Source organism: Numenius arquata, chromosome W (assembly GCF_964106895.1).
Source record: "Numenius arquata chromosome W, bNumArq3.hap1.1, whole genome shotgun sequence".
Lineage (NCBI taxonomy): Eukaryota > Metazoa > Chordata > Aves > Charadriiformes > Scolopacidae > Numenius > Numenius arquata.
The window spans coordinates 1,657,350-1,674,392 of NC_133615.1; the positions used below are offsets into that span (position 1 = coordinate 1,657,350).

At 46.1% G+C, this 17,043-nt stretch overlaps 1 protein-coding gene across 1 annotated transcript in view; it reads right to left on the reverse strand.

Annotated features, from left to right (window-relative positions):
* The window catches only part of LOC141476561 (netrin receptor DCC), a 581,575-nt gene that overhangs the window by 159,415 nt on the left and 405,117 nt on the right, over positions 1-17,043 (reverse strand). The window contains exons 8-9 of the mRNA XM_074165252.1: positions 13,354-13,510; positions 3,013-3,167 (exon numbers count right to left, since the gene is read on the reverse strand). Of these exons, the coding sequence (XP_074021353.1) occupies positions 3,013-3,167; positions 13,354-13,510 (312 nt within the window). The remainder of the gene's footprint in view (positions 1-3,012; positions 3,168-13,353; positions 13,511-17,043) is intronic.

Below are 17,043 nucleotides of genomic sequence, written 5' to 3' on the forward strand. Positions count from 1 at the left end.
GAATTAATTACTCCTTATAAAGCCCTTAAAGATCCTCAGGGAGAAGTTGAGACATCAGCGCTCACTGACTTGATTCCGGAGATGATAAAAGGCGAGTTTATGAGGCTGGAGTGATGCTGTCGAGTTTCTTTGGGGCACACTGAGACACCTTCCTATTCATCTCCTCCTTCTCCAACACCGGACGCACGTCACGGAGACAAAGATTTATGAGGAAACCGGTCTGAATTCAGAAGGGTTGGGAGAAAGACGTGAGCCGGTCCCGCAGCGGGGAAGAGCTTTCAAAGCTCGGACGGACAATTTCAATCCTCCTCGCGGGAAAAGACGCGTTTCTTTATTCCCTCCAACCCAGCTGCTTTAGCAGCATCTTGAGGAGCCAAAATAATAACTCACAAAGTCTCCGCACGCGGTATGAAAAGATTAGACATGGCTTAAGCAGGCAGGGATTTAAATCCCGACTGATAATACTGTAGTGAAATTATATACCATAAAGGCAGAGAGAAAGGGGTTGTAGTTTACTAAGAAAAATAAAAAAAAAAAAAAAGAAGGGGGGGAAGGAGGGAGGATGTTAATCTGGGGACAAAAACCTTCATATAAATCCAGCCCATACATTCGGGATGATTATTTCAAAAAGCTGGAACTTGTTCCGTTGATCTTTTAAACTGATTACTGAGCAAATGTATGCACTTTAACAAACCAGCACCGACAGACATGAATTTCAGATGTCCTTTTTCATCAGCTCTTTTTTTTTTTTTTTTTCCCCTTCTTTAACAATGCCAGATTGCATAATACTTCTGATATTTTCAAATAATGTGGAAATTCAATTTCTCTGCAGCCGTGTAATTTATTGTACAATAGTTACAGCGTGTTCTAAAAGACAGCCGCAGAGAAGCCGACTGCCTCCCAGGGCAGGAGAGACGGCTTTCAAAATGATAAGATAATTTGGTCAACAGGAATAAAAAAAAAAAAAAAAAAAAAAAGGCAAAAGGAAAATGGAAAGCAATATTTTTCTCCATGCTCAAACTTGACACTTGAAGAGAAATCTTCAAGTTATTAAAATAGGAGAGATATTCCCAACGTTTACGGAGCCGGTACCTGTGCGGTGTGGCAGCTTCAGACGGTAACAGCAGGGGGTAGCGGTGCCTGCTTGTCACTGGGACTTTGTGAGGGCATTTTCTAGATTAAAATGTTATTTTACTTCTGTAAAAATATATATATATAATATATATAAAATACAAGCATATACAGAAGTGCATATATACGCATTTGTGTGTGTCTACGCAGAGAGAAATTACTAATAGATAAATGATGCTGATGCGTAGTCACTTAATGCCTTACTTTGAAAAGACTCAGATTTTATTCATAAAGTGATTTTCATGAATTATTGCCCGGAAAAAGGGCTGGGATACAGCCCTGCTTGTGTTGGCACGTGGCAGCTGCAATCTCAGAGCAGGAATTGAAGATGTATCTAAAAGGCAAGGCCGTCCAGAAAAATAGCATTACATGTTTCGGGTGATATTTCACTAACATTGCTCCTCCTGGGGGTTTGGGAAGCGATGACGGGGAGTAAAATTCATGGTTTGTGATAAACAAAGCTCTAAACACAAAACCACAGAATAATCTAAGTTGAAAGGTCCCTTCTCCCCTTGTTCACAACATCCCGTGCCCGGTCGGGGGACGTTGCGGATGCCCCCACTGTCCCTAAGAGACACCCTTCCTGGGGCCCGGCTTAGCTGTGAAAGGAATTAAACACTTCAAAAGCCACCTCCGGAGGCTCGTCTTATCCCAGGATTTGCTTCCAAGCTCTTCTTCCCCCTCCACCCCTTCGTGGAGAACCCTTCCCACCTCCTCTACCTGCTCCCAGCAACGAGTCACCTGCGGCAAACGAGTCAAGAAAAGGCATTTTCAGGGTCTCCCAGCGCGGCCGTTATCTTCACACAACGGGGGGGTTTCAGACAAATAAATGCCTTTCGGTTAAATTTCTGTCCCTGGCGATGTGTGACGACGTAAAACAGCTTCTGTGCTTCGGTGAGCGTTCCATTTTTCCACCTTATTATAGAATGGGAGCATATTCTGGCAGGGGCTTATTATTTAAAAGCAGCTCAGCATCCCACCGTCACCCCTGCGGCTCACCACTGCACTCCAGTGCCCACCAGTACGAGACGCAGCGCCCACACCTCTGTGCTCACAACTAGATCCCAGTCCCATTTTTAGGGCCAATTCTTCCGAAAAAATCCATTTTGCCATAGAAGGGCTCCGATAATGTCTCAATCCTCTCTCTGTAACGGCCCTTCCGAGCGAGAGAAACTGCAATAGGAACAAACTCAACCAGAAGAAATTTCTCTTCTTTCTGGACAAGAGACGCATGCAAATACTTCCAGTAAAACCTTCCGAAAGGTTCCACCGGCTCCAAAACAAACCCTCCAAAGGTTTATAAAACACGCTTACCGCTAAAACAGTAACTAACAGAAAAGATTTGGTTTCAAACACCAATAAGCCAAAATGAGAAGATTTGGTTTTAAACACCAATAACCCAAATAGAAAATAGTTGGCTTTAAACACCAATAAGCCAAATAGAAAATATTTGAGTTTAAAGACCAAGAAGCCAAAACGTTTACTCCAGTGGGAAGTTTTTGTAGCTTTCAGTAAGTTTATTCTGTTTCCTAGTGAAAAAACCAACGTCTTCTGTATCATACCATAGCTTTTGGTGGCACTCATGCTGTCACATAATAGAAAATGGGATGCCGGAGCATCAAAGTCATGACAGCCAGTACCAAAATGCAGCTGTTGAGCAGCTGGATGGATGCTCTGCCAGAAATAGCCCAACCCAGGGAAAGGTTTTATTCACCGAACCTTAAGGACTGGGGCATCTTTTTTAAGAGGACCTCTACGAAAACCTCCAACCAAAGCCCTACGAGCACCACGAAGCCGCGCTTTGTGGCTACGGGTCCCGCTGCCGCCCTTGCCAAGCCCCCCCATCCCTCCCTCCCCGGCCCCGACGCTGGGCACACTCACGCTCCGGCTGGGTGGCCACCTTGACCGGTTGCGAGCTCTCTCCCGGGCCCCACTCGTTGTATGCCACCACTCGGAAGGTGTAGGTCTCCTCCGGCTTCAGGTTGCCCACGGTGAGTTGAAGGAGCCCGGCTTGAGATGTGTTGACGGCCCGTTCCCTAAAAAAAAAAAAACAAAAACAAAAACCAAAAAAACCCCATTTTTGAATGCATTTGGATCTTATTTAAGCAGCTGGCAGCCTGGATGGTATGATCACTTCTCAAACCTCAGTTTGAGGCTTGTTTGTCTATAGAGGTTGTTTTTTTTTTTATTATTTTTATTTTAAAAAGCCTAAATCAGGTAATGGGGCCCACTGGGAACGCCGCAAGCGCGACAAAAAAGACTTGTATTTTAACGCTTCTTAAGGTATACAGCGTACTGGTTCTTTGCTTTTCTTATTTTAACAGAAAAAAAGGAAAAATTGATGGAAAGAAACGGCTATTTAATAAAAGAACACATCCCTGATACAGGGAGTGAGATGCATATGGGACTGTAAACATCCAGCTGATGAAAACTGGGCTTTGCTGAGAGCCAGGATTCTCCTTCTGCCCAACTGGGCCAGCAGTTTGCCATCACTGAGCCACCAGTTGCTCCCAGTGGCGAGTCCTGGTGGTCTCCAGACGGCCCAGACACTGGGAGGTGGCATCCCCTGGCCAGAGGGACACAACAGGACACCCTCCTCCCATCAGGGCAAGACCCATCTAGATTTTCCCAGCAACGGGAGCACCCAGAGGTGAAGGGGTGGGAGAAAACGAGTGGTGAGAAAAGATCCAGACCCAGAATCATTAATGAGGGATTATCCAGGAAAACCACAATCCTTAAACAGTAAAGCAAGGTTTAAATTGGATGAAAACAGTCATTTCATGGACAATCTGCAAACAGAAGTAGGCAAAATTGCTTTTGTAACCGATTTATTACGGGTGGTGTGCCTCGCTCGGCTTTACTAGAAGCCCTCTGAAAAGCGAACAACAGCAATAATGTCCATTTCATGCTGCAGAAAAAACATCATTTAAGACCAAATCAACTAATTGTCGAACTTTTCGTAGCGCTGCTGCGGTTCTCTGGGCTGCAACAGGCTCGGCACCAATCCAAGGAATGGAGACTATCGTTCCTTGGGGGAACGATTCCTCAAAATGAGACTCCTCAGACCAAAGAACGGTCCCTGCCCTCTCAGCACCAGGCTCCACCATCGCTCCAGCCCTCCCAGGATTGACTGCACAAAGCTTGGGTGAACATTCCTCGGGGAAAACGGTCGGATCATCCCTCAGCAGAGACGACGGGAGCTTAATGTCTCTATTGCCAAGTTGCTAAACCACTATCCATCGTATTTGAGAAGTCATGGCAGGAGAAGCTGTGGCTGCCCCATCCCTGGAGTTGTCCAAAGCCAGGCTGGATGGGGCTTTGAGCAACCTGGTCTGGTGGGAGGTGTCCCTGCCCAGGGCAGGGGGTTGGAACTGGATGATCTTTAAGGCCCCTTCCAACCCAAACCATTCTAGGATTCTACGGAAAACAACCCCGGTGCCAGCGTTAGGTTGATGGTTGGACTCATGGATGATGTGAAAGGTTCCTTCCCTACCTGCAGGATGACAAGACCAGCGGCCACTCTATCTCAATGTATACAACTCTTTTTTAAACGGCAAAGAAGCAACAAGCCTACCTTCCAATCCCAAAATAGCAGTAAAGAAGCGAGAGAAGCAAAAGGAGATAGAAGAAAACTCCAGCCAGATCTCTGGTTCAATACTTTGTGACTGTGGTACCTGTGGTCATACATATATGCAAGTCTGGAAAGGTTTGTAGCATCCCTTCCATAAGTCTTTTCCCATTAACTAGTAAGAAAGAAAAGAAAACCGTACGTTTATCTGGTGCCCTCAGCACTCACGCTGCCATTGAGTCACTTCCTGAGAGCCATGGAAAATATTCACAAGGAGACCCAAGGCTGCTGTTCCTCTTAGATCTGCGTTTGCCACGTCCCATCCCAGCCTCAGCCACTGGGAAGCATCCAACCAATCCATCCTTTGATTAGACTCTACCGTGCTCATCTTCAAATGCAATCTCAGCAGCTTCAGTGCTCATCTCCCATCAGATTTCAGTGGTGATAAGCGACGTCCATCTCCCAGGACGCTTCTCTCTGTAAACCAGGAGCTGTAGAACCACCCAAGCTGATGAACCCAACGAGCTCATGGCCTGCAGTGATGGGCCAGTCCACTCCTAGAAAACTGCTCCCACTGGAAATAGCACCCAGGTTGGCAGTGGCTGAGGGTGTCTGCAGCACAGTATTCACACATATTTTCAAAGTTAATAAACTCAAATCCCACTCTGAGCTCTAGGAATTCAATGGTTTCCAGGTTGGGAGCACCACTGAACAGGAGCAGCTCAAGGCTGCCCCCAGCCCAGGCAAAAAATCAGAGAGGGAAGTTTCCCTGTTCTTGGCCAGCCAGCGGGTTCCCCCCACGCACCTCGGGAAAGCACTGAGCAAATTAAGCCTTTTTATGTTTAATTTCTTATACATAACGTGCGTTTTCCAGCTATCACATCTAGAGCATCTTCCAAATGCAACACTAGGAGCACATAGGGCAGCGCGAGATCGTGAACCAGGATAGAAATACCTGGTTGTTCTCTTGGCTTGGGACAGAAATAGCTGGATATTCTCCTGGCACGGGACAAAAATACCTGGATTTTCTCCCGGCATAGAGCTCCTGCTCACAGTTTTCTAGAATTTTGGCACCCAGGTGATCACAGACACCCATACGGGTCCTTCAAACCATCAAATCTGCTCTGACTCCACTGTTTCTGGTTTCTGTGACTTCTGGTTTCTTTTTCTTTTTCTCCTGTGGCAACGTAATCAAGAGTAGTGAGGAAAAATTACCCCTTTTTGTTTAAAGAAGCCGTCCGCCAATGTCACGTCTGGCAGCGATGTCTTCTGTGACACCATGAACCCTCCAGCTAGCAAAGAGAAAAAAAAGCTCCTTATGAACATCACAACCCTACACTTGGCTTTGTAAAAGAGATGTCTAGAACACGTCAGATGGATGCTGTAAAACACATCTTTCTCCCTCGAGCTCCAGTGACCTGTCCCCAGTGACACACGCTCAGGGTGAAGTTACGTGAGACGAGCGTCACCAACGTCTCGAAGTCCAGCGTGAGCTTCTCCAGCCTACCAGCTGGCCAGTTCCAGCGTGAACTTTTCCTGCCTACCAGCGAGGGGTTAACGCGCTACAGGATGCTACGGCACCGCAGGAATCATCTAAAAAGCAGCAAACATCCTTGAATCGGGCACCTTTACGTTCGGGGGTTTCTTTCACAAACCCAACTTGGCCGTAAATTACAGTCTAAAAATAAAAGACCTTGACTAAAGTCATCTGCTTTCTTGTAAAACCGAGGCTTCGACATTTCGACATGTAATTTCCAGTGACTGAAGATCACGTTACATTCCGGTATCAGCGTGTTAAAAATAAAAAAAAAAAAAAAAGATAATTACAGTTCCCATATATCTCTAAGGTGGGTAACAAATGCTTTTATAATGTTTCAAACACCTAATTAGTTCCTTCGAGTAAGACAAGTCGTGTTAACGCTCCTTGCTGTGAAATGAGCGCTATTAATTTTAAAATTTCACTGAATTTCACTGAATTTTTTTAGAGTTGGAAGGGACCGTATAGATCATCTAGTCCAACTCCCCTGCTGAAGCAGGATTGCTTAGAGAATGCTACTCAGGGCTGCATCCAGGTGGGTCTTGAAAATCTCCAAAGAAGAGGACTCCACACCTCCCTGGGCAGCCTGTTCCAGGGCTCTGGCACCCTCACCGTGAAGAAATTCTTTCTCATATTCGAGTGGAACCTCTTATGTTCCAGCTTGTGCCCGTTGCCCCTCGTCCTCTCACTGGCAACCACTGAAAAGAGTCTGGCTCCCTCCTCCTTCAACCCACCCTTCAGATACTTATAAGCATTGATAAGGTCTCCCCTCAGCCTTCTCTTCTCCAGGCTAAAGAGTCCCAGCTCTCTCAGCCTTTCTTCATAAGGGAGATGCTCCAATCCCCTAATCATCTTTGTTGCCCTTCGCTGGACTCTTTCCAGTAGTTCCCTATCCCTCTTGAATTGGGGAGCCCAGAACTGGATGCAGTATTCCAGTTGTGGCCTCACCAGTGCAGAGTAGAGGGGGAGAATGACTTCCCTCGACCTACTGGCCACACTCTTCCCTATGCAGCCCAGGATTCCGTTGGCCTTCCTGGCCACAAGAGCACACTGCTTGCTCATTGGCATTTTGCTGTCTACCAGGACCCCCAGATCTTTCTCTTCAGAACTTGACTCCAGCAGGTCCACCCCTAACCTGTATTGGTGCCTGACATTCTTCTTCCCCAGGTGTAGCACCTTACACTTTTCCCTGTTGAACCTCATGAGGTTCTTCCTTGCCCAGCTCTCCAGCCTGTCCAGGTCTCGCTGGATGGCAGCACGGCCCTCCAGGGTGTCAGCCACCCCACCCAACTTGGTATCATCAGCAAATTTGCTGAGGATACACTCTGTCCCCTCGTCCAGGTCACTGATGAATATGTTGAATGGACGGACTTTTACTACCTGCAGCTCCTTTTTTTTTATCTCCCGCGATCGTTCTGCCGCAAAATAACATCAAGTCCTTGATTGTGATAAGCAAAGCTCCAAACTCACGTAAATGGATCAGCTGGGAATGGTATTTCAGGACTTTGGCTGAATTCCAAAGATCGGCTTTAACCAAACGTAAGGCTTTTGGATTCGACTAAGTGGCCCCTCGATCCATTTCTTCAGTCTGCAACACGCGGGAAGATCTTGTTGTGAGGATCTATGTGTATATTAATTTTCTTATTGAAAGTAAGTTTTAGTGAGCTTTCGCCTAAAAATAAAATTGGTCCCAATCCTGCAAGAGAAACCTTCATCAAAGGGTTTTACGTTCAGATGTAACACACTCATTTCCAGGGGTGTTTTCTACTCTTTTTTTTTTTTCTTTTAAATCAGAGCATTTCATTCCCTTTATTGGGAAAAATGTTCACTAACAATCAGTTAAAAAACCAGAAGGGCAGCTACAACACAGGACCCACTGGAGAGCAGCTCTGGGGAGAAACACCTGGGAGTCAGTCCTGGTGGACACCAGGATGCCCATGAGCCAGCAATGGGGCCTTGTGGCCAAGAAGGCCAATGGCATCCTGGGGGGCATCAGGAAGAGGGTGACCAGCAGGTGGAGGGAGGTCATCCTCCCCCTCTGCTCTGCCCTGGGGAGGCCCCAGCTGGAGCACTGGGACCAGTTCTGGGCTCCCCAGTTCAAGAAGGACAGGGAACTGCTGGAGAGGGGACAGCAGAGGGCTACAAAGATGCTGAGGGGCCTGGAGCATCTCTCTGATGAGGAAAGGCTGAGGGACTTCTTGGGTCTTTTGAGTCTGGAGAAGAGAAGCCTGAGGGGGGATCTCATCAAGGCCTATAAATACTTCAAGGGTGGGTGTCAGGAGGATGGGGCCAGTCTTTTTTCAGTGGTGCCCAGGGACAGGACAAGAGGAAACAGGCACAAACTGGAACATGGGAAGTTCCATCTCAACATGAACAGCCTTCCAAAATCTGAAGGGAGCCAACAGGAGAGCCGGAGAGGGACTCTTTGTCAGGAGATGCAGTGACAGGACAAGGGGTGATGGTTTTAAGTTGGAAGAGGGGAGATTTAGATTAGATATTAGGAAGAAATTCTTTATTGTGAGGGTGGTGAAGCACTGGAACAGGTTGCCCAGGGAAGTTGTGGATGCCCCATCCCTGGAAGTGTTTAAGGCCAGGCTGGATGGGGCTTTGAGCAACCTGCTCTAGTGGAGGTGTCCCTGCCCGTGGCAGGGGAGTTGGAACTAGATGATCTTTAAGGTCCCTTCCAACTCTAACCATTCTAGGATTCTATGAGGAGGAACTTCTTTCCTGTGAGGGTGGCAGAGCCCTGGAAGAGGCTGCCCAGAGAGGTGGTGGAGTCTCCTTCTCTGGAGACATTCAAACCCCACCTGGACACGTTCCTGTGGGACCTGCTCTGGGTGGACCTGCTTTGACAGGGGGTTGGAGTAGATGATCTCCAGAGGTCCCTTCCAACCTCCTATCATTCTGTGATTTTGCGATTTAAGCAAACTTGTCATTTCAAAGGTTGCCATCAAAAACCGGACTGTATTTTGGGGTGTTGCGTCTCATCTAAAATGTTAAACAGATATTAGCATCTAAATATTTCTCATTATTTATAAATAAACACAGTGAATTTTTTTTGGTTGTAAATTAGATTTTAAATATAGCGATGTAAATTCTCACCGGGAAGGCGGAATTCATTTAAAACTGCACACAGGTAATTAAATATACCTTGAGATTACATTTGAGGAGTTGTTTTTTTTTTTTTTTTATTTTTGCTTTAGAGACAGATCAAGAGCAAATCAGGAAAAATAAACAATGTCTCTTCCTTTATGGTGACTAATCTGCTGCCGCCTAAGTATCAAACGCCTTTGTGCATCAACGCTCCCTCGTCCAGCAACAACCCAGAAGAGGGAAACAAACAGTGAGGCCGAGAGCAAATCTCAACATCCAAATCCCATCGAAATTGGAACCTGCCAAAATTGGACTGAAATATCCAATCTGGCCCATTTTGCCAACGCTCAGACCCCCCAAAAAAATCACTGTGGGCGACATCCAGACACGAAGGCTGTTGGTTCGGAAGGGGTTTAAAGATGGAGATGGACCCAATGATTCCCACCTGAAGACCACCCTCTAGGTAAATTAAAAATCAATTAATTAAAGTTTCAACAGCACGTGGATGTGGGAGATGCAGGAGAAGCAGCAGCACCTCCGCCCTTGCAGCGCCCAAGGATGGCCCCGCTCCAAGAGCTCACGGCTGGAACATCCCAGCAGTAAAACGGGAAACAAATCCAAAAGCCGGATATTCACCCATTACATTGGCAAACACTGCATTTTAAATCTTTCGGATGACCTTAAAAATAGGGTTTTTTTTTTTCCAGTGAGCTCATACCATCAAACGAAACCTAAACGAGCTCCTTCTGGAACACTTCTGCAAGGCAGGATGGACTTCTATGGTCTTTGTGTGTGTGTAGCCGCCTATACCTTGAAGAGCGATATCCACTGAAAGACACGCATTATGTTCTACTAGTATGTTCCACTATATTTTAAGAGAAAACAAGGACAATCAAATGTATACTAAGAGTTACGTCTCTCCTAACAGATCCTATAGATGAAATCCTCTATTTCTGCTCATTTTTCTCACCGACAGCCTGCTATTGCCAGCAAATTTTCTAGACTCACTTCAAAACCCAAACTTTTATCTCGACCACAAACTTATCCCTGAGTGCAGGGCGCACGGGTTGGCTGTTTATTTATTTCCTAATAGATTGAAGGTTTGTTTTATCCTTTTCTGAGCAAGCCGCCTTTTACCTTTAAGTGCTCTCTGCCACGGCCCTCACCAGGGAGCGAGGCCGTTTGATCCCACGCCGGGATGCGGAGCCGAGCACCAAGATTAAAGAGCATCCCATCAGAAGGGCTCCGGTCATTACGCCACAGCGAGAAACGCAATCCCTTCCAAAAGGGCTTTCTTTGAAAAGGCCGAGCTCAAAAAAACCCTTATGAGACTGGGTTCAAAACACTGTTTTTCCGGACGGTCCCCAAAGCGGCCGCGTGTCTTCTGGGTCCTGTTGGCCTCGGTGACGCCGTCACACGAATCCTCCTCCCCGCTCCCCAACCGGGGAAAATGGCCTTCCCCCGGACTTAAAATAATTTCTCTGACAATTCCTTTGCATCCCTGAGGTCAATGTCAAACCCAATATTTATTTTTTCTTTTCTAAACAGAAAAATAGCTCTTTCGTAAAAATAACGCGTAAACAACAAACAACTCCAAAATTCCATGAAAGCTTTTTCCTTGTAGGAAAACTCCATTAATTTTATTTCCCACTTTGTCGGAAAGTTTACAAACCTAAAAGTTTTAAACTGCAGGTGGCATTACGAGTCTCTTGCTGGAGGGAGCAGAGTGGGATTTTAATTTTATCTTATCTATTTAATTGTTTAGTTATTTTAACAGAGAGCCCAAGGTTTTCTGCAGGAGACTCTTTAAGATTAAAAGGTGTGTTGGGAACGGGCCTAAAGCATCCTCCTGGGACCCAGGAGTTTGAGGAGCATCATGGAAATTCTGGGAAAAAAAATTATGTTAAAGTGTTAAGGGAATTCTTTTATCATCTCAGAAACCCCACTATTTAAAAGCCTCGTATGAGTATTTTCTCCTTGCCGTTAAATGAAAAGGCTGAGTTAGAACGTGACTCCCCCAGTTGCGTGGGGCAGCTCTGATGTTTTAAAGACATTTAAAATAAATGAGATGTGATTACAACAGTGCCCTTCGGCATTAACACTTCATGCCCAGCAACGAAGCCCAAAGCGCTTTATAAACGGAAGAAGAGAACCCCCTCGCACAGCACAGGACCCTCTTCCATCATCACTGGTGGCGATGGCTGCAGACCCAGATGGACAAGAATATCTGATTCACCTCTGAGAACCCCACTTTGGTACCTCAACTGGGAGACAAGGGAGCTGCTGAGCATCCTCGCCTCCCGCTGAACTCATTCATCACTCTTTTCGCACCAGCTACTTCGCTAGGGCCAATTAATAGCTTTCCTGAGTGCCTTAGAACCCTCAACGTGTCTCCTGATGTTCCTGATGCTCCAGTGAGGTGTCGTTCTCATTTCATACCCACTAGTCACAACCGGAGACGATCTGACACAGGATGATGATCTGAACTCTGGACCACTGTCCCATCTTCCTCACTCCGCTCCCACCATAGAACGGTCTAGGTTCGAAGGGACCTCTCAGATCATCGAGTCCAACCATCAACCCGACACTGACCAAACCACCACTAACCCATGTCCCTCAGCACCACATCTGCCAAGCTTTTAAATCCCTCCAGGGATGGTCACTCCACCACTCCCCTGCGCAGCCAGTTCCAGGGCTTTACAACTCTTTCGGTGAAGAAACGGCTATATGGTTATAAAAGAAAACTGGACGTTGTTGGAAATGAAGATGAGAAGCTTGTGACTGTCCAGGCAGGGGCAGGAAACGTTGCCTGAAAGACCAAGCCTTTTCATATGAAGGATAAGCCCACACTGCGGCAAAAGGGAGCTCAATTTCATAGAGTCACAGAACGGTTTGGGTTGGAAGGGACCTTAAAGATCATCCAGTTCCAACCCCCTGCCCTGGGCAGGGACACCTCCCACCACACCAGGTTGCTCCAAGCCCCCTCCAACCTGGCCTTGAACACCTCCAGAGATGGGGCAGCCACAGCTTCTCTGGGCAACCTGGGCCAGGGTCTCAACACCCTCACAGCAAAGAATTTCTTCCCCAGATCTCATCTCAATCTCCCCTCTTGATAACTATGGGGTTCCACCTTCTTTAGCCCTCATGAATCCGACACACGTCCACTCATTTTTCAACTGGCTACAGGTTCCTACTCAAGTCCCCCCAGAAGCTGAGCTGCCACCAGCACACACACAAGGACGAGGTACCAGCTGGGGAGCTTAAGTGCATCAGGAGTGCTGTGAAATACAGGCCAGGCTGCTTCAAGGGAGTTTTTCATGATGAAGAACAGAAAAAAACAAGGTTTTTCTCAGGCATAAAACCATTTATGAAGTTGGGAAAACAAAACAAACCCCAAGTAAATAGGCAGTACCTTCTGGAGTGTGAAATGACCCTATACAATGAGGAATCGTGCAAACATCGATCAATCTACAGTGCCATTATCACAAACGAGCTATCTGCTGTGCGGCTCTAATCCACGGGGCCGGCACAGCCCAGGCCGGTCCATTATATTTCCAATCACGTAAAATCTCCACAACCCCCTCCCTGGCTGTTTTTAAGGTCTCACACCATTTGTGTTGCTCTAAAAGCCGTCCTTCTCTCCGGCTGATTTGGGCTGAACAACTTCACCTCGGCCGGCGATGCAAAGACCACTTGAGCTTGCGTCTTCAGAGGAAGACAAAAGGTAAAATATGGAGCTAAAGATATTTTATGTTAGACACCTGAGTAATAGTTGGAGGAGATAAGATCCGTAGGTATCACTGTCAACGCAAATGGTCCTTCACATCAAGACAATGAGTGCCGTTATGGAAACGTTGATGCGATGTCGACAAAAATACACCCAACAAAAGGCGTTTTAGCTTCACACTTACCATGGGGAGAAGAACACAAGGTCGAGAACCGTTCGCAAGACACTCATAAAGACCTCCGGCCCTCTTAGGACCATTCCCCATCCAGAGAAAAGCCATGGTCTGGTGACACCTACCTGTTGACGCCATCCCTGGAGAAGAAGACCGTGTACGTCTGGACGCTGCCTCTGGGTTCTGCGGGTGGGCGCCAGCTGAGACGGACAAATCGGCTGGAGACCAAAACAGGGACCACATCTCGGGGGGCAGAGGGGAGGACACTGGAACTTGGGACAGCTGGAGGGGAAGGAGAGGAGTCAGTCAGAGAGGCCGGTGGCACGGGGGTGGAGGGGCGGGCGGGAGGTGCCGTGGTGGCCACAGCTGAGGTGTTACGGAACAAAGGGCCAAGGTGGCATGGAAGAAGCGTGAATAAAGCAAAAGGGGATGAAAGAGAGAGAGAGAAAAAAAAAAACTAACAGTAAAATCACAACTTAAAACACACCATCCTGAACCATCCTCTAAAGCGAAAAGCAGCACTCAAAGCTCCAGTAGGCAACTTCCTCGGGATAATTAGGAATTAGGTCTTGTACCAGTGTGATACGTTCCTTCGTTCACTCTTATTTCACTAGTTTTGCCTCTTCTGCCCCAAACCACAAGTATTTAACCTCATAAACAAGCAATCATTGACCGCTCAAAGCCCCAGGCCCACAAACCCACTTGGTCTGGGAAGAGCAGAAACCAAGGAGGGCGCTCCAGCACAGGACTTAGTAGATCATTGCATCCAAGTGGGATACAATGAAAAGGGAAAGACAGCGAGACTTAATATTTACACCATGGAGAAGTGTTTGGTCTACGTGGAAAACCCAGAAATGGCTAAACTGGAGTTTCAAGCAGTAAAATTCATATTAGAAGAGCATCTCTTTATGGAATTCAAGGGTTTGGCTGTTGCCCACCAAGTCCATGTGAAAGCTGGCCCATCAATATAAATAAAAAAAAAATAATATTTCTTTTTCAACAATAATTTAAGTGATCAGATGCCTCCTGATTCAGCACATGTACCTGGATGGAGCAGCCACAGTTACTTAACCTTCTCGGGGGGGAAAAAATTACATGTAAGGTCCATTTTCAAGGGCGACACCAGCCCTGAAAAATGGGTTTTCACCGCTGGCATCCAACCAAAAAGCGATTTATGTTTTTAATTAATGCAAATCTTTTTGGTCAGTCCCCACACGCATCCTGCGAACTGTATTAGTAGCGTTAATTTACTGTGAGATCGTTAAGCGCGTTGTACTATCTAAACAGCCTCTGAAGAACAGCTTTAGGTACAAAGCATGACGTTGACTGAATACTCGCTTAGCATTCTCTTATATTAGCCCTAAATTACTATTAAAAGCCATTAATATCGCTATTATTAATAACAAATATTATCACCTCTCACTTACTGCGATCAATCCCAAGCCAGAGGGAATTAAGGAATTTCCCAGCGGCGTTTCCAGAGTAATGATGTGTTGAAAGAAAATATTAAAGCCCGAGTCTCGGCGCTTTCGGTCGCCGAGTCGTGCTCCGTTATTTGCACTGGGATCACGCTCAGCGTCCTTAGTCACGGGCCACCGAGCTCAATAATGTGCAAACATCAGGCAAAAGTCTTAATTCTGGGTACATTTATATGACAACGATGCGACTGTTTCGCTTCCCGGTCAGAGCGAGGAGATCTGGGCTCCTGGTCTAGTCTATATGTTGACTCTTGTATTATAAGCACATTGTCTTCTTCTGCAGCTGAAGGTAGGTCAACATCTCCAGAGAAGTACCAAGTGCTTGGGAAAAAGCACACAGAAAAACCTACGGGGCTTTTCTGGTTGAGTTCTGGTACTTAAATCTAACACAACAATTCAGAATACCCCGTTATTAACTATTTTGGCACTTGAAGGTCTGTAGAGACTCTCAGTTCCACCACAAAACCCTCTGGTCTGTGGTTCCTCCACCGAATATCCATCCTCCTGGTAAAGAACAGCAACCTGGCACCTCTCTGCCATCAAAACCTGTTGGGTGTTCAGAAACTGGTGCGATCATCAGCTCCAAGTGTAGGCATGTACATTTGGGTGACTACATATATATGGGTGTCTAAGGTCCCCCCATAGAGATTGAGAACATCCCCCTAACACAGGTGATGGAACCCAAAGAGCTACTCAAACCACCCGATGGTGGCACCTACTTTTAAAGTATCTAAAACCTGGGGGTGAAACCACACCCTTCGTGACCTCATCCCCACGGACACAGCGGGGTTGACCCGTTAGGAGTCAACTTATGAAAAATAATACCGAAAAACTGAGGTGAAAAGCAGCAAGATTGGGACTGGAGCTCTGGTCCACCGAGCGTGGGTTTTACTCTGGCTTCCAGTAAACTCCGTAGAGCTCTCGCTGACAAAAGCAATTTCGCTGTCATTGTTGCCGGCAGTGAATAGCAAACATATACAGTACAATAGGACAATATAGAGAGACATATAACCTGAAATTATCCCAGCAAGCGATGGCTGAAATCCTTCAATCTTTCATGCGACTACGCGAGATCAATCCACCGTCGTCGTCGGGGTCTGACAGGCGCTGATTTTAGCCTGACGGGCTTTAGATGAACTCCCGGCAAAGCGCATCCCTCTCCGCTCTCGCGGCGGTGGGAACAAACACCTCCCTCCCTACAAGGCCAGCGTGAAAACGGGACCGTTGGGTTTATTTTCCAAGCGAAACGCATCACATCAAACTCGGAACCAACCCCCTCCGGTAGTTTTCATCCAGCGTAAGCCGTGAGTTTTGTGACCCTATCGTTACTTTGCCAGCAGGACCCATCGTCGAACTCCTAAAGCAAAATTTTCTTCAAAAATATAGAAATAGGCTTGATGGAGGTGTTCAGACCTACTTGTTCCCAGCCCGTGTTTGTGATAGAAAGACCCGTTATAAACCGGGCACAAGGTCAACTATTTGTGGGATTTTAAAACAACTTCAGGCAAAACGTCATGATTGACATCCCAGTTCACCACCGCTTCCCGTACCCAGCAATCACCGGCTCTTTGTAATTCAAAATAATAGGAATATGAGACCTAGCTCAAAAAGACAGGTTGTTTTTTTTTTTTTTAATACTTTTCATGGGTTGGTTTGGTTGTGGGGTTTTTTTTGAAGTTTTTTTTACATATATATTCATTTCTGCACGCAGGCAGGGAGGAGAACCTATTAGCCGCATCTTTCTACCCTTTAAATGGTATTTTTAGAGACCAGAAAAAGCTTCTGTGCGATATACAATAGGTGACGAATGAATGACTGAAAAAAAAAACCCAAACCCTTGGAATTATATCCCATAAGGGATTTGGTATCGAGAAAATATAATATTGTTATTGCAGAGATGGCAATAGATGGTTTATTTATGAGCCTCTCCTGGTAAAAGACAAGGGTGCACATCCTCTAAGATCCAACTTATTAAACATCTCATGTTTTTACTTGAGTGCTCAGAAGGACTATATATATATATATAATATGTATATACACACACATATATATGTCCACACACACTGACCTCAGCACAGGTTTGGTACCCCCGTCCAAAAAATAATTCATTTTCTTTTTTTCTTTTTTTTTTTTTTTACACATTTACCAGTTGACAGAAATCAGAAAAAAAAAAAAATAAAAATTAAAGAACGTTTAAGGAAAGAAGTTATAAATCTAAGACGAAAAATAAGTTGAGAAGTCACTGTGCATACAGAAAATGTTGCTTTTAGATGCCCGCAATACAGACCCTAAAAGCTCTCCTGGAAATCTGCATTGAGGACCAAGTCCCGAACGGAT